The sequence below is a fragment of the Bubalus bubalis genome, chromosome 2, assembly GCF_019923935.1.
Source record: "Bubalus bubalis isolate 160015118507 breed Murrah chromosome 2, NDDB_SH_1, whole genome shotgun sequence".
NCBI lineage: Eukaryota > Metazoa > Chordata > Mammalia > Artiodactyla > Bovidae > Bubalus > Bubalus bubalis.
This window is the reverse complement of record NC_059158.1, coordinates 183762854-183787174: the sequence shown is the minus strand read 5'-3', so window position 1 is coordinate 183787174 and position 24321 is coordinate 183762854. Positions and strand designations below refer to the sequence as shown.

The window sequence follows — 24321 nt, the reverse complement described above, 5'->3', positions numbered from 1 at the left end:
TAGTCTAGGTCTACAGCCCCCTTCTCAATACATTTCTTTTGAGGCACATTCTGTGATATCTGCAAACAGATTACTATTAAAATTAACACCACAATAGCCAAGTAACTTGACTTTTAAAAAACTACAGAGATGATACTGCCTAGGTGCTTTCATCAAAAGATGAACTTTTATGGTTAAAAATTATATATAACTCTGTATGACACTAATATAATTGCTACACGTTAAAAATATGTTATAACAAGTCTGTTGCAGGAAAGTTTATACCAGGAGTCACAGCAACTAAAGCTAGACTAAGAAGCATACCCAGTATATCTTAACAGTTTTGGATGTAATTATTTATAAGCCAATTTGGAAGTTGTATGGAGCCAAAAACTATGAAGAGTAGGGCTGCTTTTTTTTTCCCAAGCAGCATTATTGACTGTTCCTTTATATGTTATGTATATTCTTTAAAATTCCCATCTTTACCTTCACCAATATACCAAGTAAGCTGGACAAATTAAATGGAGAATATCTGTTAGCTACGGGAACTGTTGGAAGAATAATTACTTATATTAAGACAACGTTATCAATATTACTCTGATCACAATTCCACTTAAAAAACAGAATGTGGAACATTGACAGAGCTGTGAAAAGAAAGTGAGTTGAACAATTAAAGTGAAAATTTTTGGAGACTCTACAAATTATTGATCATGGTTCATCTCCTGTCACATTACTTTGCACTAAATAATCATGTACCTGATATACGTAGGCAAATAAATTACTGGGCAAATATACACTGTGACAGTCACTTTAAAAACTCATTCTCTAGTTTCAGTATTCTGAGTAAGATATAGCTATGCTTAATTCATAATACCTCCTTGAAGCTATACCTGATTATCAGACAAAAGCAAGCTGATAATGAAAACTGACCATATACACTGGAAGAGGAGATGCAAAAATTGGTATCTTCTGTGAGTGACATATGAACAAAACTGAGCAACATGATAACCACAGATATTAACCAGAGAATAATAAAAATGGCATCAACATTATTTCAAATGTTTGACAAAACAAAGATATAAACTGAAACCAAAACGAAAACAAAGATTAACAAACTCACCAACGAAGGGAAATAATACTGAAAAACAGGTATAAAATAGTTTCTAGAAAGCTGCTTTCTAAGACTTTCTGGTGAGGAAATTCCAACTTTAGAAAAAATTTTTAATTTGGTATTTAGAGAAATTAGATACATTTAAATTTCAAACCCAAGTAAGAACAGAATATTATACACACAGGGGTCTTTAAGAAGGTGATGCTCAATAAAAAGTATGCTTCAAATTAAAATTTTTTCTAGGTTTTATAAAGCCTCCGACATGGTGCAGACATTCCAGTGTTTGCAATCAGTGTTTGGTTAAACAAATAATTCAAGTATCTACAAAGTGTGATTTGTTGTCAGAAGGTGTAGTCTTATTTCAGAGCAAGTTTCAGAAGTTGCCATTCCCTAAATAAAAAGGTGATGGGGAAATAAAAAGTGCCACCTTCTATAAATATATTTTTACAAACATACAGTAGTATAAACAGGGTGATCCACAAATGTACATCAAACCCTGAGCTCCTTCAGAACTTTAAATTAAGTTCTCTCTATATCACTCCAAGTTGGGGAAAAAGAGGTATTCATATCACTGGCAACTTCACCCCAATGCTTTCTACAAGTCTCCAAAGCATGGAGTAGGCAGAGCCTGTCAAATTCTGCTCAGTGCAGTGCCCAGCATAACTCCATAGGCGATGCCACTTCCACCGCTGAAGAGCCTGCCGCTGGGAATGTAAAGGCAATCTGCAGCTTACCAACACCGCACTCTTTTGTATACATCACATTTTCATATTTTGGCTTCACAACTTACAGTAAGTGAGAAGAGTAAAACAGGAAACGTAACACCAGAAACTACTGTTTTGTTTTGTTTTTTAAAAAAAGGATTCAGCGCACCCCTAGAGGCAGGCTCTTCAGGGGTGGGTGCGACATCGCCAGTGGAGTGGAAGCTGGGGCTTTGCTCTGTTCCAGAATTGGCAATCCATGCCTGCTCTGCGCTTTGCAAACCTGTAGAAACAAAGACAAAGAGATGACCATTAGAGATGGTACTAGAGATGTCATCAGACATCTCTAGTATATCGGGACACCTCACGACAAAACAGGGATCCTATATAAGGTTGGTTCTATTTTTAACCCACGTGCAGGTCTTTTCAACTGAAAAAATGTGGGGAAAAAAAAAATTCAAGACCAAATTAATGCAGACCAGCTTCTTTCAAGTAAAAACTTGAAACTCAAGTGTAGTCTTTATTTGTTTGAATATTAGTATGGAAAGGATAGTCTTCGCCTCTTCTACTTCCTCTTCTTGGTTAGAAGAATCAAAGAATAAAAAATCGCTCTCCTGCCATTAGACAAGATGTCATGAAGTCTATGACAGTTTCTAACTAATTAGGTTGTAGGGAACTTGCACTTACAGGTACACCTCTTCCACCAGGGGCTTGCCTTCCAAAATCTGCAAAGGCTGGAGTAAAGTCTGGTCCTCGAGGCAAAATCCGAGGATCCAGAGTTCGCATTGGCAATTTTGGTTGATTGATCTGTACAAAGAAGCAAAGAAAAGCTTAATACAAGTTTCAGAGCATTCAGTGCCACAAAGACAAAAACTCAGACTAAAAGTTATGTCAGCTGACAAGATAGAGCTGGCTTTCTGAGCCAGTGGGAGTCCAATCTGAATCATGATAGAGTCTCCTGGGTTAGCCATAGACCCCTTAGGTCAACAGTGGTTTTCTGGTTGCCTCGGAATGATCAGGTCTAAAATTCCCAGCTCACTTGACACTTTAGGGCCAACAGAATGGCACAAGACAAGCTATTTTGAGAACTTACGAACTACAGCCAAATTCTGGAATCATTTTCCAGGATCATTAAAACACCTGCCTATAATAAATCTGATATAGCTTGTTATGGTTTTGATGCTACTAACTTACGGTTAGTAAAGAATGTATTTTGAATGGACAACAAATCTCAAAAGGAGACACGTTTCATTGTAGGATGACTTCATTTTTTGGTTGTGCCACAGGGCTTGTGGAATCTTAGTTCCCCAACCAGGGATTGAACCTGGATCCCCAAAATTAAAGTGCCAAGTCCTAACCACTGGACTGCCAGTGAATTCTCTATGATGATCCACTTAAAAATCTCATCTTGTCTGCTTTGTTAATTGGAGATATCTGGATTTGTATAAGCATGTAATGTGACTATAGACTCAACAAAGCTAAGTACCTTAGTGAGAAATCAACTTATCAGCAGCCAAAGTCAAACAGATAAGGCAGGCAGACAGGAAAACACATTTTCTAAGAGGACAGTCTCATTCAGTGGGCATAACAAAGCTTGTCCTCTGAATACTGAAGTAGTCTTAAATTAGTACCACCAGTCATTCAACTGTCTTCCCATAAGCACCTAAGAAAGAAGACTTAGCAAGAGAAGGAAGAAGATCTGTTGCTCTAAGAGAATAAATGCTACAAATAAGGTCTGGATAAGTAGCTACAGGGATTCTCAATAAGAACTGGATCTCACTCTTTAAGAAAGTTACCAACTACACTTTACTTAGGGATTAACAGTTCCTCTATAAAACGAGAGCTTAGTCACCAGAACTGGTTCATCACTGATGTATGTAAAATTATTCTGGCAAATATACACCTGACTTTACATCTTTAAATTGATGAACAGATGAAATAAACACTGACTGTACTAATTTTCTGTATGTACGATTAAGATCAGATGTAAAGAAAAAGGGTACCTATCTATTTGCACAGGATTAAAGACTGATCCTCCTATAAGTATCTACTGGAGAAATTCTGAGTTATACACTATTTGAATTACGTTTCCCCCCATTTAAGTTTGATCTGCCAAATACTTACCTGGGTTTCTGACCTATCCTCAATGCTACTCTAATTCCCTATTGAGATTTTAGCACAGTGCATAAACAGGTCTGCATCTCCTTAAGCGTATTAGCCCAAAAGACACACAATTTCCACCTTATCACTAGGAAATAGCTGTAATAAGCCAACAATAAATTTTAAAACTTTACCACTCAAATATGAGCCAAACCCCATAATTACTATGAGCTACAGTAAACCTAAGACCCAATAATGCTTAATGAAACATTTAATTTAAATGTTACTTTAACAATTTCTAAAAAGTGCTCATACTTCATATATTATGGGGGCTTCCCCGGAAGCTCAGCTGGTAAAGAATCCACCTGCAATGCAGGAGATCCCTGTTCGATTGCTGGGTTGGGAAGATCTGCTGGAGAAGGGACAGGCTACCCATTTCAGTATCCTTAGGCTTCCCTGGTGGCTCAGACAGTAAAGAATCCACCTGTAAGGCGGGAGACCTAGGTTCAATCTGTGGGTTGGGAAGAACCCCTGGAGAAGGGAATGGCTACCCACTACAGTATTCTGGCCTGGAGAATTCCATGGATAGAGGAGTCTGACAGGCTACAGTCCATGGGGTCACAAAGAGTTGGACACGACTGAGCGACTTTCACCTTTTTTTCACATATTTGCCCTGAGAGTTAAAAACCAGTTCCCACCAAAAAGACATAGCTTTCACTGAGCGCTGAGCTTACCTTGTCAAGAACCACATCACTGATGGGAGGCAGGCCCTCTGGTTTCTGAATACACGCTGGCATGAACTGGAAATCCAGCAAAAACTCCCTGTCATACTGCTTCTTGCCTTCCGAATCAGGAGGCTTCCAGGATTCTAAAAAGAGGAGAGCAGGCAGACCACAGTCTATAAGGTCACTCTATGTATATCCAACAAGAACATAAGCTGACTCCAATATCTCATCTCATCGTATGCAAACAAAACCACAAAGAAAAAATGAGCTACAGTCAGAAAACGTCATGGCAAGATTTAAACTGTTATTTGTTCTTTATCTTTCTGGACACCTTTGGAGAGTAATCTGAAGTAAGATGCTACAGGTACCATTTCATTTACACATAAGCAGACTTTGGTAAGGGTCACGAATAATCTTCATTAAATAAATCACCAAGTCTTTTTTAAAAATAGTTTTTAAAAGTTGTACTCCATTTACAGTTATTACAAAATACTGGGTGTATTTCCCATGTTGTACAATACATCCTTGTAGACTATCTTATGTTCCATAGTTTATATATAATACTTTTGGTTTCCTGCAAAAGGAGGATACTTTGGAATGTTACTATGGAGAGGGAAAAAAGGTAAAAGGACATAAATAAAACTAAATAACTTATTAAAGATTCTGAAAAGTCTAAGCAGACTATAGATTCCCCCCTCCCCTAATTACAGTTTAATCTGAAGAAAATAAAATAATGGATCTGCTTGCTGAGCCAACTAAACTGGGAAAAGACATATACCTTTGTCCAAGAATCCTGTCACTAAACATATTCTTAGCTAATATTTTTCATATGAATATTAACATCGTTTTCACCACAGTACTTTTTTTGCTACTATTACTATTATTTCAGCTATCATTAGCAATCCTATCATAATATAAAGCTGGAAAATTTCTTGAAACTTTTACTGTTACTAAAATCAAGTCACAGTTTTTTCTTTTAATTAACAACACACTCATCAAAACCAGGCCCCAGACCACTCCCTGACAGCACACTCTGTCCTGCTTTATCGTGGTGGTTCTTAATAGACTGACTGATGCCATGTGAGAATTCTGCAGATATTTTACTACATTATATTTATTAAAATATACACAGTTTATTAGGATCTGAATTTTGAATTGCCTTTACTCCCAATTACTGATGGTGTATATTACAGAGGCAAAAAGCAGCCAGTCAGTCAGTACAGTCGGGGCCGCTGGTTGTGCACTTTATCCTTGCCAAACTGAAGGCTAAAAATATAATTTACACAGTCCTAAAAATGACAACAGCGATTCAATCCCTGAAGAAGGATTGATGGTAGTGTTTGGTGATACGCGCCTAGATCTTTAGGAGAAATTTCAGTATTTTGAGCCCTAAGGTTAAAAACAAAATTTACAATGGAATAACCTTACAATTTCATGAGGCCCACTCCAAGTGTTTCACTGCAAGTGTTTTCATTAAATATTAATGATCAGTATATGAAGATGGGATCAATCAAAGGCTTTCAAAAATTTCTGACTACAACTCACAGTAAGAAATATAGTGATTTCATGACCTTGAACAAACACACATATATACAAAGTTAAAAAAAAAAACATACATTCCTTAGTGCATGTAACGCACTGACAATTTTTATTCTATTCTTTAACAATGTTGGTTATAACTCCCTAAAATAATTTCACAACCTAGTAAATGGGTTAAAATCAAAAGTTTGAAGAATACTGGTCAAGATTATTTTTGAGGCCCAGTATTTTACATTCAAACCCTACCTCACGCAGAAGTCTCTTTAGATTTGGCGGACTAAGAAAACCATTTCGCCTAACCCCACCTTTCTCCACATGTCCACGGAAAAACTATCCATAAATCTGAAAGTCAACCATGGTTTACATAGCATAGGGACAGAGGTTTAGTGCATTTGATGGTTTCTAAAGGTGAAAGATCCTCTAGAGTTTACCATATATCTAATAGGGCACTTCCACATTGCTGGTGCTTAATAACTTAGTATACTGATTCTGACTTCCTACTGGAGTTCAGCTCTACAGAGTGATTTCCATCAACAAAGTTAGTTCCAGCTTCCTGAAACAAGAAGTATACTATCTCAAGAAACGTGGTCACCATATCTGAAACATCTCTTTCAATTAAAATGAATAAATTAAATTCCTCTTGTCCAATTTTACCAGCCTAGCACTGACTGATTTCCTCTGCCAGCAGCTCTTCCAATGCCAGTGAAACCAGAGTACCAGCCAGCATCAGGTATCACTTCCGCCAACAAAGGACTCTCTGGATTTGCCAGTCAGTCAAGTATGCCTGCTGATTTATTCTGTAAACATTACACTGTGATGAGCCTCTTCCTTCCATCCAGTATTTTTTTAGAAGGAGGCAACATTTCTCTAAGTTGCAGTAGAGTGAAGAGGAGAACAAAAAACAGACACAGGAAGACAGGGATACACTTACCTGACTTAAATGAGAATGTGGCCCCTTCACCAGAACTATCAGTGGAGCCTGAATTCGCATCTATTCCTTCACCCTCAGAAATACTCTCAGCACCATTACGTACAGGCTCAGCTTCTTCTCCATTTTCTTCCACAGTTTTCACGTTTTTTAGGTCAGAGGGGTCTCTTTCAGGATGAAACCCTTGGCTCATTTTATCCTGTTCAGATTCAAGTATTTTGTCACCTGAAAGCTCCTCTTCAGCTTTAGGCTAAAGCATAAGTGAACACAGAGGTTATATTCTTTTCACTGAGTGTAAATACACATGAAGACACATACTTATCCCCTCAAAAAAGCATAAGAAAACATATCACTCAAGATAAGGATGTCTGTGTTCAGCTTATGGTACTAGAATGGTTAAGTTTATTTAAAACACTTTTCTCATTTCATCTCCTGGGATAAATCAGACAATACCAACGGCGATTGAAATGCTTTAACATGACTAATGAAATCTAAATATACTAAAGTTTAAAAAGGAAAGAACTGTTAATCCCTGGAACTTGACGGACATGAAACAGTCAGAATCTAAATCAAGCACTCCTACCCTCGCCACTAACGCTCAGCAAATATAAAAAGAAACACTAGAGGGTATGTTTTGCGTTGTCCTCTGGCTGTGGAAAAAGGGTTCAATGAACAGTTTAAAGGGTCTAACTCCAACAAAGCTGACCATCGCTCCTTTAACAAGGAGATCACTTGTTGGTTAAAATCTATTTTGTGTATTGGTTCTTAGAATTCTCTGAGATTGTGATCTTATTCAAATCATACTGGCACATATTCTCCCAGGGAGAAATCTGGGTTCCAGTGCATCCTATTTTTAAAAGGCAAAATAGAATTAAACTTATTCATCAGATTATTTCTGACCATCTCAGTTTCAGATACAGCAACAACAAAGTATTTCTTGAGGGCACTGCTGCTGCTAAGTCACTTCAGTCGTGTCCGACTCTGTGTGACCCCAGAGACGGCAGCCCACTAGGCTCCCCCGTCCCTGGGATTCTCCAGGCAAGAACACTGGAGTGGGTTGCCATTTCCTTCTCCAATGCGTGAAAGTGAAAAGTGAAAAGGAACTCGCTCAGTCATGTCCGACTCTTGGTGACCCTATGGACTGCAGCCTACCAGGCTCCTCCATCCATGGGATTTTCCGGGCAAGAGTACTGGAGTGAGGTGCCATTGCCTTCTCCGGCACATCAACCATCAAAACTCCTGGAGGAAAAGTTCGCAATGAACTTTAGTCTTTCTTTTTCATTAAAGGAAACACTCTGGAAACAATCTTTTGAAAGAAGCACTCAGAGGAAATAGGAACTTACCACAAATTCCAGTTGATAAATTCACATTAGAAGAGCCAAATTAGAGGCTCTATTGAATTGGCTGAACAGAGGACGGTATTAAAAAATGTCATATACACCAGGAAGTAGTTACCCCAACTGATTTATGAAAAAAATTTTTAAATAGTTGCAAACCCTACTTTGTTATTAAGTGAAATATCATAAAAGATATAATACTAACAAATTTTCTTCTACTAACATCAGATTGAGGACAAGAGGAGAAGGGAGTGACAGAGAACGAGATGGTGGGATGGCATCACTGACTCAACGGACATGAGTTTGAGCAAACTCCCGGGAGATAGTGAAGGACAGGGAAGCCGGGAGTGCTGCAGTCCATGGGGTTGCAAAGATTGGACACCACTCGGCAACTGAACAACAAAACAATCAGATCATGGGGAAAAGACGCTAGATTTTAAAATGTTATCAACAGAAACAGATGGTTTTAAGGCCGTGTTTTCTAAAACAGAAATAAAACGTTCATGCAAACACACCCACACATACTTCCTCGTTCCTCCAACAAGACGAGCATGGAAATCATCAGAAGACAGACAAAAAATCCAACAAAAATAATTGTTGAAAATGATTTATCAATATTTTTATAAAACATGGCAGAAGTTGAGGCGTCTTTTATGTTTTAAGAAAAAACTGATCTACCAAGTTTGAATCATACATTAGCCGCCTCATTTTTTCTTATTCTATATTCAACTATAATCTAAATTCAAAACTTCCCTGTAATACCACCATATGATTAAGTATAGGTCATCAAGATCTTGGGCTTCCCTGATAGCTCAGTTGGTAAAGAATCTGCCTGCAATGCAGGAGACCCTGGCTCGATTCCTGGAGAAGGGACAGGCTACCCACTCCAGTATTCTTGGGATACCCTTGTGGCTCAGCTGGTAAATAATCTACCTGCAATGCAGGAGACCTGGGTTCGATCCCTGGGTTGGGAAGAGCCCCTGAAGAAGGGAAAGGCTACCCACTCCAGTATTCTGGCTGGAGAATTCCATGGACTGTATAGTCTATGGGGTTGCAAAGAGTTGGACACGACTGAGCAACTTGCACTTTCACTTTCTTTCATCAAGATCTTTAATAAATTGGCATGTGAGTCTGCAAATAGTTCTTAAACTTATTACAGAGTAGTATAACCACGTTATACATCATACAGAAATCTTAATTCAGGTCGGGGAAAGGTGAAACAATGCTATTTTAGAGAGAAAAGTTTATTGAGTCATCTTCTCTGTATCTAAAATCAACAACAGATAATCTGTTGGATACAAACAAAGGATGCACTATTGAGAAAGTCCATTTCTAACTGGAAAAAAAAAGTATAAAGAAACTTGGCCCATGAATGACAAACCGTATTTTAGAACACAAAGAATCAGTGAGGTGTCTGAGGTACACTGTTAGATGGGTTATTTCTCAAGGGAATCCATAAAAAAAATAGTTCCATTAAATATTTGATGATTACTTTTCTTTAGCAGGATGGATTTCTATTCAACTAGTTTGTAATTATCTAACCATTCTTGAATTGTTTATCCTGAAAACCAGATTGAAAAAAGAAAGCACTTTATTGGCTAGACTGTCAAAGCAAACATTTTTACAGGAACTTACTAAATAAGAATTTAGTTAACAAAACTGTCTGCTTACTGCAAGAGTTTTTTTATGTGCCAGAAAATCAGACAGACAATTACATATGTAATGATGGATGAAATATCCAAAAAGTTTTAAATATATTTTTAGTTGCCCTGAATAACAATTTTATGATGAATCATCCTTCACACTATCTCTTTAGGTTGTAATTTAAAGAATTTGGTTAAATACTTGCAATGATGTAACAACTCAATATACAACCTAAAATATACTGATCCCTGAAAAACATTCTTTTAAAGGCTGAGAAAAACCTGAGAAAAAGATAGCATGATGATCAATGAAAAATGAAGACAATGACAACCAATATTTATTAAACTACTCTAGTAAATACTTAATTCTAGAAAGACAAGGGACTAGATTTCTGGAAAAAGTATGCGTGCAAATGACCAAATATCTTAGGTTAAGAAAACAGTGACTGGTTCAAAATGAGCCTCAACAATTCTCGTGCATGAAGAGTAGTAATCTAAAGCAGGTTCAGCAAATTACGGACCGTGTGCCAGTAGCGGGCCCTCACCCACTTTTGTACTGTGCGGAGGGAAGGATGTGTTTGTGTACACTTGTAACGTTGGAAAAATACTTCAAAGAAGAATATTTTATGAAATGTGAGTATTACATAAAATTCAAATTTCAATGTTCACCAACAAACTTTCACTGAGACATCGCCACTCATTCATTTACACCCTGTCCACGGTTGCTCTGGGGCTACAGCGGTAGAGCTGAGAAACTGCCACAGGGACCCCAGGTCTGCAAAGCCTGAACTAGTTCCTATCCGGACTGTTACACAGGAAAAGTTCGTCAACCCTTGACCTAAAGACGAGGATGAAAATCTGGAAGCAGAGGAATGGTGACTTACCCATTTAATATTCAATAATGCTTTTAAAAATGCCACAGGGCAAAGGAACATAAAGTATAATAAAAGAAAGTGAATAAATTACAGCTGACTCTAAAGATAAACCCATTTGTGAGCTCTTACAGCCGTACCAGGAATGTATGCGATCCCCCTGCCTCTGGAAGGTATTTTATTCTTTGCAGGAGCAACATTTTCTTGTTCAGCTGCAAAAGGAGTGTAGTAACTATTTGCACCTCTATAACTTACTGCCAATTCGTACCCCCTGATAACCACAGTGAAATCACACCCGTGAGACAGTTTCGAGGTTGCTATGGGACAACTGTGGCATCAACACAGCATCCTGTAAGAGCAGTGCCCGGACGGGGGGGTAACAAGGGCGCCGTGAGCGCCTACAGAGGGCAAGGCTTACCACCAGACAGAAAGCTTTATAAAACAAATGCATCTAAAGTTATTTAAAAATGATTTCTACATTTTAATGTTATCGTCTTAAACATTCAATGAAAACTGTTTTAATAAAGTAGACATAAGAACTCAAAAAGAAACAAAAAAAGAAAAGTGGAAATTGTTTATATTACTCCTCTTTAAAAGCTCCAGTAGATAACAATAGGCATTGAGATCATAGACTATGAAACTGGGAGAGCACGGCTTGGGACGGAACCTGCCCTTGACTCTTCCTCACAGCTTGTCCGGGACCTGGTGTGCAGTATCCTAAAGCAAAATCCATGCCTTAGTTCAAGCCATATGTGAAAAGTCATGTTACTGGGATGCAGGTTAAGGACAACAGATTCAAACTCAGTTTCCTTAAAATACACTTGATGATTTCCACCAGGACAGCTAATAGGCATTTGAAAAAAACAAAACAAAACCACTTAAAAAAACAAACAAACACGAGATTAGTCTTTACATGTGGAAATATAAGGGAAAATTAACAATACTTATTTTTGCTATTTGAGAAGAGGTATTTTAAAAAAGAAACAAGAATTCAGTGAAACTGAATAAGCTACCTATAAAAAATTCAACAACAACCTATTAAAAAAAACCTATAAAAAATTCTTTAAATGGATTAAAAAAAAATCAGACTCTGAGCTTGATATATTTGCTTGGAAAACAGTATCTCAAGAAAAAGTTATAAACACACAGTCTTCTGAGAAAACAGCACCACTGTTCTGGAGATGAGCTGAAGACATTTACAGCTGTCCCTTACCTCTGATTCTGCCTCTAACGACTCTTCAGTGGCTCGGGTTCGGTCTTTTGGTTTCTTCCACATCTTTGGTGCAGGTATAGCTGTCTGAGCTGAAATAGAAGAGCAGGCTGCCATTACTTCCCACTGCAAAAATTGAAAATATTAGGTCTAAATGATACCTCTATTCAAATTCAGCAAAAAGAGAGCTTCCTGCACAGTCAGGAGACAGATGGATAAGTGAAGAACTGTGTAACTGTGGCCCAAAGACTGCAATGGCAAATGTCTTAGGCACAAATTGTTCACATCAGCTCATATAGCCTTCAAACAGTAGCCTAAGTTCTTCCTATTTCATGGTTAGGACATACCAAGCCACATAATTCAGTATGAGGTGAGTATCTATATAACAAACTGGGCTACCAGCCAATTCTAGACTTGGGCCTGTTTCTACTGTTAATCGACTATGTGATCTTAAGCAAGTAACACTTTTCAGGTACTAGCATATTCAACTATAAAGTGTAAGACCAAGATAGATGATATATAAGGTGCCTTTAAGCCATAAAAAATACTAAATCCCAGATTTTGCTTTAAAAAAGACAGCAAAAGTATACTTTGATAAAGATTTCATTAGCTAGACAGCACTTGCCCAGCACCGAGTTCTCACTTCACATCAATACTGTGGGCCTATCCTTTCAAATGGCTGGGGTGAAAATTAAGGAAGAAATAGGTAATGTGTTTTTTCTGGCTGTGCTGCACGCCTTGCAGGATCTTAGTTACGTGACCAGGGATCGAACCAAAGCATGAGTCCTAACCACTGAACCACCAGGAATTCCCAGGAACATAATTTTTATTGAATTATTCTACTGTATCAGAAGTTCCACATGGAAACCTAAGCTTACGAAGAATTTTTAAAACTTTACTTGGCTTACAAAGTCCACAAAATCAACATTTGGACATACGATTTAAAGATACTTGGGACATTAGAAAGCAAATAAAACATATTTTAAAGGATCCCACAGAAGGCAGTCAGTGGTGCAGAATGGTAAAGAATCTGCCTGCAATGCAAGAGACCTGGGTTTGATCCCTGAGTTGGGAAGATCCCCTGGAGAAGGGAATGGCATCCATTCCAGTATTCTTGCCTGGAGAATCCCATGGACAGAGGAGCCTACAGTCCACGGGGTCACAGAATTGGACATGACTGAGTGACTTCAGACAAGACCAGAAGGCGGCAGGAGTCAAAAGCAAGCAGTGAGGTTCTAAGGCAGATGGGAATGGAGGGGAGAGTCAAAGAAAGGCCACTTTATAAATACACAGACTTGACTGAAAGTGAGTGAACACAAAGCTGAAGGAACCATCAAATCTAATTCCTGACAGAAATAAAAGGTCTCACTGAGACGAAACCAACCAATCTCTCTGGGTGATTCAAATCTTTTTTGGAAGAATGGTACAATATAAACACTCACACTGGTCTTGGGAACAAGGAAAAAGAGACATTTAATAATGTTCTCAAAACTATTGCACCATCATAAAAATACTCTGTAAATCTCTTTTATTACCCACTCCTCAAACCAACTTGTCTTTATCCTTCCCTTTACAGACCATATGAATGAGAAAACATTATTAGACCAACCGCTACTCTTCCTTCGCAGCCTACCAAAGGTAAACCATTTTCTCAAAGTATGGAACTCAGATTTTGGTAACTACAGGTGGATTTAAATTCGCTTTTGCCTCAGCCTTATCATGAATATGTATGTTCAAGTATTAATATTTGTATGTGTGATATGTGGTGGTCTCTCTTCATTTTTTATGGATCTTCTGATTTTATATAACCAGTCTGTTTTATGTGCATCCCTCCAAAATGTCTGTGATTAATTCTGCTTTCATAGAATTCTTTTTAAGAATTACAGAGTTTGAGGAACCTGTACATTAAAATTAAAATTTTATTTCATATATACATGAATTCAGCTTTAATCTTCATTCATGGAAAAGGGAAGATCACTTTCTGAAGGATGTGTTAGGATTAAATATAAACTTGGGTATCATTTCCTCTAAACCAAAAAAACCAAAGATGTAGACAAACTTTTCCTTCAAAACTGTATCAAACGAACCCAAAACGTTAAAACATTTCTTCCATGGGTAACATTAACACATTTAATATCCTTTCTTAAAAAGTCAGCTACTTGCACAGCAGGAATTGTTACTCTGTTCAAGCGGCTGAAGTTTTGATCTAAAGTAATAATTTACAAAAAGAGGTGAGAGAAAGCACACACCTCCTTAGGAGATACTCAGTCCTTTAAAAAAGTGGACACAGATACACACCATGTGTCTACTGACTGTGATATGCACTGCCTCTTCCCACCTTTATTGATGGAGGGGTGCAGTAACCTCTGGGTGTGCTAGACTGGGGAGAAGTAGGGGACCAGGGAGGAAGTAAGGGAGGGAGAGAGACAGACAGAAACACCAGCTGCCAGATTTAAAGGACAATTAATACCAAATTAGAAGAAGGGAAGTAAATTTAGGACACTGTCTCAGATTTGTTCTTTCTAGTCCATTTCTGCAAAGAAGGCAATGGCACCCCACTCCAGTACTCTTGCCTGGAAAATCCCATGGGTGGAGGAGCCTGGTAGGCTGCAGTCCATGGGGTCCCTACAAGTTGGACACGACTGAGCGACTTCACTTTCACTTTTCACTTTCATGCACTGGAGAAGGAAATGGCAATCCACTCCAGTGTTCTTGCCTGGAGAATCCCAGGGATGGAGGAGCCTGGTGGGCTGCCGTCTATGGGGTTGCACAGAATTGGACACGACTGAAGCGACTTAGCAGCAGCAGCAGCAGCAGTCCATTTCTGATGCCTATGTCTTAATTAGGCCCTTACTGCTGCCCTGATTTAACTATGACAGAGGCTCAACTCATTGCCTCCAATTTATATTAAATACAGTAATGCCTGAATGATGGCCTCTCTAAATAATTGATTTGATTGGTTGTTCTTTTACTTAAAATATTCCTTAAGGCATCTTCTATAGTGTCAAGCAAAGTTCCTTACAACAAGGCGGTGGTTGTTCAGTCACCAAGTCCTGTCCAACTCTCTGTAACCCCATGAACCGCAGCACGCCAGGCTTCCCTGTCCTTCATTACCTCCGGGAGTTTGCTCAAATTTATGTCCATTGAGTCAGTGATGCCATCCAATCATCTTATCCTCTGTCACTCCCATCTCCTCTTGCCCTCAATCTTTCCCAGCATCAGGGTCTTTTCAAATGAATTGGCTCTTTGCATCAGGTGGCCAAAGTATTTACAATTCAGCTTCAACATCAGCCCTTCTAATGAACACCCAGGACTGATCTCGTTCAGGATGGACTGGTTGGATCTCCTTGCAGTCCAAGGGACTCTCAAGAGTCTTCTCCAACACCACAGCTCAAAAGCATCAATTCTTTGGCACTCAGTTTTTCTTTATAGTCCAACTCTCACATCCATATATGACCAGTGGAAAAACCATAGCTTTGACTAGACGGACCTTTGTTGGTAAAGTGATGCCTCTGCTTTTTAATACGCTGTCTAGGTTTGTCATATCTTTTCTTGCAAGGAGCAAGCCTCTTTTAATTTCATGGATGCAGGCACCATCTGCAGTGATTTGGAGCCCAAGAAAATAAAGTCTGTTGCTGTGTCCACGTTTCCCTCATCTATTTGTCATGAAGTGATGGGACCAGATGCCATGACCTTAGTTTTTTGAATGCTGAGTTTTGAGCCAACTTTTAAACTCTCCTCTTTCACCTTTATCAAGAGGCTCTTTAGTTCTTCGCTTTCTGCCGTTAAAGTGGTATCATCTGCATATCTGAGGTTGTTGATATTTCTCCCACAATTCTGATTCCACCTTATGATTCATCCAGTCCGGCATTTCACATGATGTACACTGAACAGAAGTTAACTTTCTCAATGCTTCTTGTCCTGCATACAGGTTTCTCAGGAGGCAGGTAAGGTGGTCGGGTAGGAATTCAAATTTGTTGACTGAATAAATAATAGCAGCTCTCTGTTAAGGAGGTATTATTGACATTCCCAAGACATATTCTTTTCCCCTGCCTTGCATTAAAGCACCACAGGGCAAGAGACAATCTTGCATGAGATTCATAATTACCTGAATTTAGAGATGTCTAATGGAGCCTCCCCAACTTTCCATAAGAATTCAACTCTCAGAGGAACACTGATTTTCTACTTCTTTAAAACAGAGAATGTTGTTGCTGTTTACTGTCTTAAGTCGTGTCCAATTCTTTCATGACCCCATGGACTGTAGCCTGCTAGACTTCTCTGTCCATGGGATTTTCCAGGCAAGAATACTGCAGTGGGTCGCTCTTTCCTTCTCCAGGGGATCTTCCCAACCCAGGGAATCAAACTTGTGTTTCCTGCATTGGCAGGCAGATTCTTTACCACTGAGCCAGCCAGGAAGCCCCCAAAACAGAGAATAAGAAAATTCAAAGAAAGAAAAGCTATGATTTCAAGATTTTTGCTAATTTTTATATTACTGGATGGAAAATGTTTTCCTTCAGAGCTCTTTTTATGAAATGACTAATATAAAGTCTGAAAAATATTGGGGATATAGACAAGTTTAATCACTAGGTTTTAATAAATAAATGGAACTACATCAACTAAAAAGTTTCTGCACAGCAAAGGAAACCATCATCAAAGTGAAAAGGCAACTGACCAAACCGGAGAAGGTATCTGCAAATCACGTATCTAATAAGGGGCTAATACTCAAAATATATAAAGAACTCAAACACATCAACAACAAAATCCCAACCAAAATGATTTTAAAAAATGGGCAGAGGATCTGAACACGCTAGATATACGTGTTTTCCCAAAGACGATATACGGATGGCCCACAGGCACATGAAATATGTTCTGTATCACTTATTATCAGGAAAAGGCAAATCCAAATCACAAGGAGATAGCAACCGTAGCTGTCAGAATGGCTACTATTGAAAAGATGAGAAATAACAAACTCCGGAGAGGATGTGGAGAAAAGGGAACCTTTGTACATTGTTGTTGGGAGTGTAAATTCTTGCAGCCACTACAGGAAATAGTACAGAGATTCCCCCCAAATTTAAAAACTGAACTACCACACAGCCAAGGTATTCCATTTCTGGGTATTTATCTGAAGAATATGCAAACACTAATTTAAAAAAATATATGCACCCCTGTATTTAATGCACCATATGCAACAGCTTAGATATGGAAACGACCTAAGTGCCCATTGATGGCTAAATGCATAAAGAAGATTCGGGGTGTGCATTCATGCGCACACCCACACAGATACACACCCACACAGACACACACACACACACACACACACACAAATGGAGCACTACACAGCCATAGAAACAATGAAGGCCCAGGTGGCTCAGTGATAAAGAATCCGCCTGACAATGCAGAAGACACGGGGGTCAATGCCTGGGTTGGGAAGAGCCCCTGGAGGAGAAGATGGCAGTCCACCCTACTATTCTTGCTTGGGAAGTTTTATGGACAGAGGAACACGGTGGGCGATAGTCCACGGGGTCGCAGAAGAGTTGGTCATGACTTAGCAACTAAAGACAACCATTTGTGACAACAGGGATGGACCCTGCAGGTACTGCGCTAAGTGAAGTAAGTCAGATGGAAAAGACAAATACTGTATGATTTCACTCACGTGGAATATAGAACAGACAAAATAAAAACAAACTCACAGACACAGAGCACAGGTCAGTTGTTACCAAAGGGGAGAGGAGGAGGGAAAATGGGTGAAGGGAGTCAACCCTATTGTGATGGAGCGTTACACAGACTTGGGTGCTGACTACTTGGTAGTGTATGCAGATGCAGAACTATAAATTTGTACGCCCAAAACTTCCACAAGTAAAAAGAAAAAAAGGGGGGGATACTTTACTACTGGTAAGGGAAGGTCCCAAGTACATTGTCACAGGGTTGTATATAAACAGTAGAATGTTACAATAATGGAATTTGCAGTGAGAGGCCCCACTCTATATACCCACTTCTTCTTCTTTTTTTTTTTTTTTTTTTAATATTTTTAATTACTTGGCCGCACCAGGTGTTAGCTGCAGCACACAGGATCTTCAGTTGTGGCATGCAGTTTCTTAGCTGTCACATGTGAGATCCAGGTCCCTGACCAGGAATTGAACCAGGGTCCCCTGCATTGGGGGAGCAGAGTCTTAGCCACTGGACCACCAAGGAAATCCCCAACACCCACTTCTAATCCCTTCTCATTACTGTCTCCATCCCCTTCCAATATTTTTCCTTTTTTCCCCCACAACAGCTTTGAAATGCTAAAAGTCACAGTAAATTATTCTGATTATATCATATTCAAGAATTCTGTCTAGAGTTTTTGAGGATGGGGATCTTATCCTCTCCATTTTTCTGCCATAGATCCTTGTGAGAACCAAGGTAATTTTGATGATTTATTTAAGAAACAGGGGCAGAACACAGAAAAAAAAACCCAAGTGAGAGAAGGATTACGTTTTTACAAAGGAGACATAAATAACTGGAAAAGAATTACAGTGATAAATACGCAAGAATGATAGGCTCACTGAGAGATGTCTGTCAAACAAAAGAAACACTAGAATGTAAGTCAGTCAGGGTTTCTTCAGTCTTCTGAGGTGCTGCTATTTGATACGGATAGATGGATTGATATTTATTCTCCCCAGCATCTGTTAATTCATGGGGTCGCAAAGAGTCGGACACGACTGAGTGACTGAACTGAACTGAACTGAGCATCTGTTAAAATAAGGCTCTCTGCTCTAGGACTGCTTCACAGAAGCTGAAATAGTATAAGCAAGACTCCACAGGACCTAGCACTGAAACCAAGAAGTAAGTATAATAAAAAGATGAGTCTAGACTTAAATTCCACCAAAATATACATCTACAACACAATTAAAAAATTTTTTACTTCCAGTTTTAACATTAAATACCATCACAGTAAGAATCAAATCATAGGTGTATTGATTTTATTGATGTTAATCAATAACTACTTTTCGGTTTTATGATTTTTTCCCTATTATTCCCTGTTTTCTATTTTTTATTCTCCCTATTATCTTTATTATTTCCTTTGAGTTTACGTTTGCTTTCCTTCTTTTTTTACTGTAAAATTTCAGCTTTACTGATGTATAAACGACATATAAAATTGTAAGATATTTAAAGTGTGCACTGTGGTGATTTAATATATGCACACACATACACTGGAAAGGATTCCTCCATCTAGTTAACACATCCATCATCTTATATATTTATCTTTTTTTTCTTGGTAAGAACACTGAAGTTCTATTCTCTTGGCAAAGTTCAGGTATACAATAGTTATTAACTACAATCACCAAGTTTTACATTAGATCTCACACATTATTCATCTTATAAAATTTGCTCATTTAATAGTTTCGTCAGATGGAGGTTGACTCAATAATTTGAGACCATTTTCACTTCTAAAATGGTCATTTAGTGGTGTCAACTGCAGCCTGAGTACTATCCTGGTAGTGTGGTAGGGAGAATTACATACTGCCGCAGATATCCACATCCCAGTCCCTGCCTTGTGAGTATGTTACCTGACATGACCAAAGTGCTTTTGCAGATGTGAATAAGTTTAAGGGATCTTGATAGTTCAGTTCCGTTCAGTTGCTCAGTCGTGTCCAACTCTTTCGGACCCCAGGGACTGCAGCATGCCAGGCCTCCCTGTCCATCACTAACTCCTGGAGCTTACTCAAACTCACGTCCATTGAGTCGGTGATGCCATCCAACCATCTCATTCTTTCGCCCCTTCTCCTCTTGCCCTCAATCTTTCCCAACATCAGGGTCTTTTCAAATGAGTCAGTTCTTCGCATCAGGTGGACAAAGTATTGGAGTTTCTGCCTCAACATCAGTCCTTCCAATGAACACCCAGGACTGGTCTCCTTTAGGACGGACTGGTTGGATCTCCTTCCAGTCCAAGGGACTCTCAAGAGTCTTCTCCAATACCATAGTTCAAAAGCATCAATTCTTCAGCACTCAGCTTTCTTCACAGTCCAACGCTCACATCCACACATGACTACTGGAAAAACCATAGCCTTGACTAGATGGACCTTTGATGGAAAAGTAATGTCTCTGCTTTAATATGCTGTCTAGGTTGGTCATAACTTTTCTTCCAAGGAGCAAGTGTCTTTTTATTTCATGGCGGCAGTCCCCATCTGCAGTGATTTTGGAGCCCCCCAAAATAAAGTCTGCTGCTGTTTCCACTGTTTCCCCATCTATTTGCCATGAAGTGATGGGACCGGATGCCATGATCTTAGTTTTCTAAATGTTAAGCTTTAAGCTTTTAATGTTTTCACTCTGCTCTTTCACCAAGAGGCTCTTTAGTTCTTCTTCAAGGAATCCTGACAGGGAGATTATTATCCTGGAGTAACCCAATGGATCCAATGTAATCAAAAGGATTCTTTCACGGGGCGAGGGGAAGGAGGGGAGGCAGGAGAACTGAACAGGTAAGAATATGCTATGTTGCTGGCTTTCAAGATAGAGGAAGGGGCCCCAACGCAAGGAATATATATGTATGTCTGAAAGATGGAAAAAGAAAGAGAACAGATTCTCTCAAAGAGCTTCCAGAAGAAACACAGACCTGCTGATATCTTGACTTTCAGTGCAACCAAGTTTGGACTCCTGAGCTCTCAAATTGTGGTGATATGTCATAGCATCAATAGGAAAAGGATACAACCATGAATTCTGACTTGCATTGTGGTTAGGTCAGATAATATACCTGCTTTGACTTGAATCCTTTTAAATTTATTAAGTCTTGTTTTATGACCCACAATCTGGTCTGTCTGGGCAAATGGGACATTGGCACTTCTGCATCTGCTGGTCAAGCTGGTTGTGTTGTTCAGGCCTTCTCCAGCCTCAATAAATTTCTGTCTACTGGTTCCTTCAATTATGTTTTCTAATTAAGTCAATTCAATGTCACTACTTTTTAATAATGTGAAATGCAGTTAAATATATTAAATAATTAATGATTTTGTATGCTAATTTTAATAGTCAGTCATAAATCAGTTTTGATTATTTTTCTCCTCAGTACAGTCATATATATTCTCATGGTTTCAGTGGTTAATTCTTACAAACATTTGAGGAAGAAACAATATCAATTCCATGAAACTTTCACAATAGTGAAGAAGAGGGACTACTTACTCATTCATTCTCTGAGGTCAGCACCACCATTTACCCAAATATAAAAATACCAGAAAACGATATGCCAGTACCATTTAAGAACTTGATGCAAAAAAACTACATAAATTTTTAGTAAGTCAAATTCAACAATACATGAAAAGAGAAACACCTCAAGACCAAGTTTTACCTTAGGAAAGCAAAGCTGGTTTAACATTCAAATGGAAAGTAATTAATAAAGAAAAAAGAAGACTACAACTGTCTCAAGAAATGGAGGAAAAGAACTGACAAAGTCCACCATGTATTTCTGATAGAAATAACAAATTTCTCAGCTAATCAGCAAGAACTTCTTTCATCAGACAATTCAAAATCCTACAGCTAACATCATAATGGTGAAAGACTTCTAGAAAGCTTCCTGAGATGAAGAAAAGGCAAACATATCTACTCTCACCACTCAACACTGTGCTGCAGGCACTAGCTAGTGAAAGTCAAGAAAAAGGAACAAGCAGTGCATGCAGTTAGATATGGAGTAAAACTGTCTTTCTTCACATGTGACATATTTATGTAGAAAATCCAAAGAAAATCCTTTGGATTTTACGAAAACGCTGATAATTTGTGAATTTTAGCAAGCCTGCAGAATATGAGTAAAAAAGTCTCCTGTATTCTCATATTTAGTTGTGAAAAATAAAAACTGAAATAAAAATACCATTTACAGTAGCCATCAAAAGACATGAATCTGACAAAATTATAAAACCTCTGTATATTAAAAATTTCAAAACATTCCTGACTGAATTAAAGAAGACAGACTTACATGTCAAAACGTATCATGTTACTGTGTCAGAAGACTCAATATTGTAAGATATCAATTTTATCTATAGATTCAACACAAACCAAATCAAATATCAATAGGTTTTACAGAGAAAAAACTGTAGGAAAAATCTGACTCTAAAATTAACAAAGAAAAGCAAAGGACCTAGAATGGCCAAAAAAAATTTGAAAATGAAGACTAAAGTTGAAGGACTTAATGCTAACTGATTTCAAGGGTTATTACAAGCCTCAGTAATGATGACAGTGTGGTACTGGTTATCAACAAAGCCAACTAGATCAACAGGAAAAAAAAAAAGAGAGAATTCAGAAACAGACCCATATATAACATGTAGAACATATTTTTGTAAGTTGTAAAGGAAATAAACCAGAAAAAGAATAGCCTGAAATTCTTTTACATTACTGGTGGGGATATAAAATGGCATAAATACTTGGAAAGTATTTTGCAATTTTTAAAAAAAAAAAAAAAAAAAACTAACTCCAGGAGTTGGTGAAGGACAGGGAAGCCTGGCATGCTGCAGTCCGCTTACATACGATTCAGTCATTCCAGTCTAGTTATTTACTCAAGAAAAATGACAGCATATGTCCACGCAAAGTTTTAAACATGATGCTCACAGCAATTTTATTTGTAATAGCCCCAAACTGGAAACCACCCAAATGTCCACCAATAAGTGAACAAATTGTGGTACATCCATAATGTGTCAACAGTTTTTAAAAAATGAGTTGCTATCATGTGCTACGATATGGACATACTTGATGTGTACAAGAAACCAAACAGTTTATGAGTTCTGATTTCATTTACGTAAAATTCTAAAAAATGCAAACTAATTTATAGTGATGGAAAGCAGCTCAGTGCTTGCCTGGGGACTGAAGTGAGGGTAGTGCAGGACAGGAGGATTTACAAACAGGAGCAAACTTTCTGAAGCAATAAATATGTTCATTATCTTGATGGTTATAATGGCTTCATGAGTATATACAAATGTCAAAAGTAATCAAATATACTTTAAATATGTATACATTAATTTTATATCAAATATCCTTCAATAAAGGTGTTAAAGTAGTCTTGGTTTCTAAAGTAAATAAAACATAAGCATATTTATGAATGTTACAAATCTGAAAAATGACAGTGTTTTTAAAGACTTAAAAAACAGCATAGATAGTATTCTTCCATTTACGGAAAGAAACAGAAATCTATAGACCCAAGTAATTGGATTCCAAGGGTCTTTTTTCTTCATCTTAACTTTTGCTGCTTTCTACATTTTAATTTTCTTCTTTTCAAAAACACCAAAAATACCGTTTGAAATAAATATAAAGTAATATTCCTTTCTAGCAACTAGTGAGTTCTAGTTGCCTCAGCTGAACAGAGTGAACAAACTCTGGTATACGGTCTGCCATACGTTATGGCTCACACAAATAATCATGATAAAACACATAGGTTTATTTTAAATGTTTAAAAATGGGGTCAAACTATACAAGTTACTTTGCAAAATGCCTTATTTTTCTCTTAACTTATTATGAAAACCTCTCCAGGTTATGACACAGCCCTGTCTCATTCATTTATCAGTGACATGATACTCCACAGCATATATATATACCATTGCTCTTGAGAAGACTCACATTTTTTGCTCTTTTTCTTGCTACAAAACCCACTTCTAAACTTCTAAAAGTACCTATTGGTACTTTTACTTCCTCCTTCCTCACCTCCCCAAAGCACAAACACATAAGCATGCATATTAATAGATACTGCCACATTTCATTCCAAAGGTAAAAGTAATTCACATTCCTACCACACATACATGAGTGCTGGATTTCTTCCATTCTCATAGGTATTGATATTATATCTGCCAAATTAACAGCTAAAAATGGTATCTCAACAATCACTAGTAAGGGTGAGCATTTCTCCTATTTTAATTGACTATTTCATCCTTTACTCAATATTTCATTAGATTGTTGGTTTGTTTTAACCTGCATATACTCCATAAACAGATTAACCTTTAACACACCATTGCCTTGTAATTTTATTTTGCCCCAAAATTCAAAATGTTATTGCAATTTTATAATGAATTTTATGTAATGAATACATATTATGTTTATAAACAATATCAACAAAAATGCCATGAAAAAAACACATCTATTTTAATAAATTCAAAACAAAGGACAGGAAAAGTCTTCTTTTTTGATAATGTCTCAAATATTTATCAGTGGCCCACTTTATAATCCAA

General features: G+C 37.9%; 1 protein-coding gene across 18 annotated transcripts in view; it reads right to left on the bottom strand.

The window, feature by feature from the left end:
• Positions 1–24321, bottom strand: part of EIF4G3 (eukaryotic translation initiation factor 4 gamma 3) — a 353112-nt gene that overhangs the window by 74696 nt on the left and 254095 nt on the right. For 13 of the 18 annotated variants that reach the window (XM_045164652.1, XM_045164651.1, XM_045164650.1 and 10 more), the window contains 5 exons: positions 12149–12237; positions 7087–7333; positions 4626–4759; positions 2479–2598; positions 1964–2074 (listed from right to left, as the gene is read on the bottom strand). In XM_045164652.1, coding sequence (XP_045020587.1) covers positions 1964–2074; positions 2479–2598; positions 4626–4759; positions 7087–7333; positions 12149–12237 — 701 coding nt within the window. The remainder of the gene's footprint in view (positions 1–1963; positions 2075–2478; positions 2599–4625; positions 4760–7086; positions 7334–12148; positions 12238–24321) is intronic. The other 5 variants (XM_044938154.2, XM_044938155.2, XM_044938157.2 and 2 more) reach the window with 1 other exon arrangement.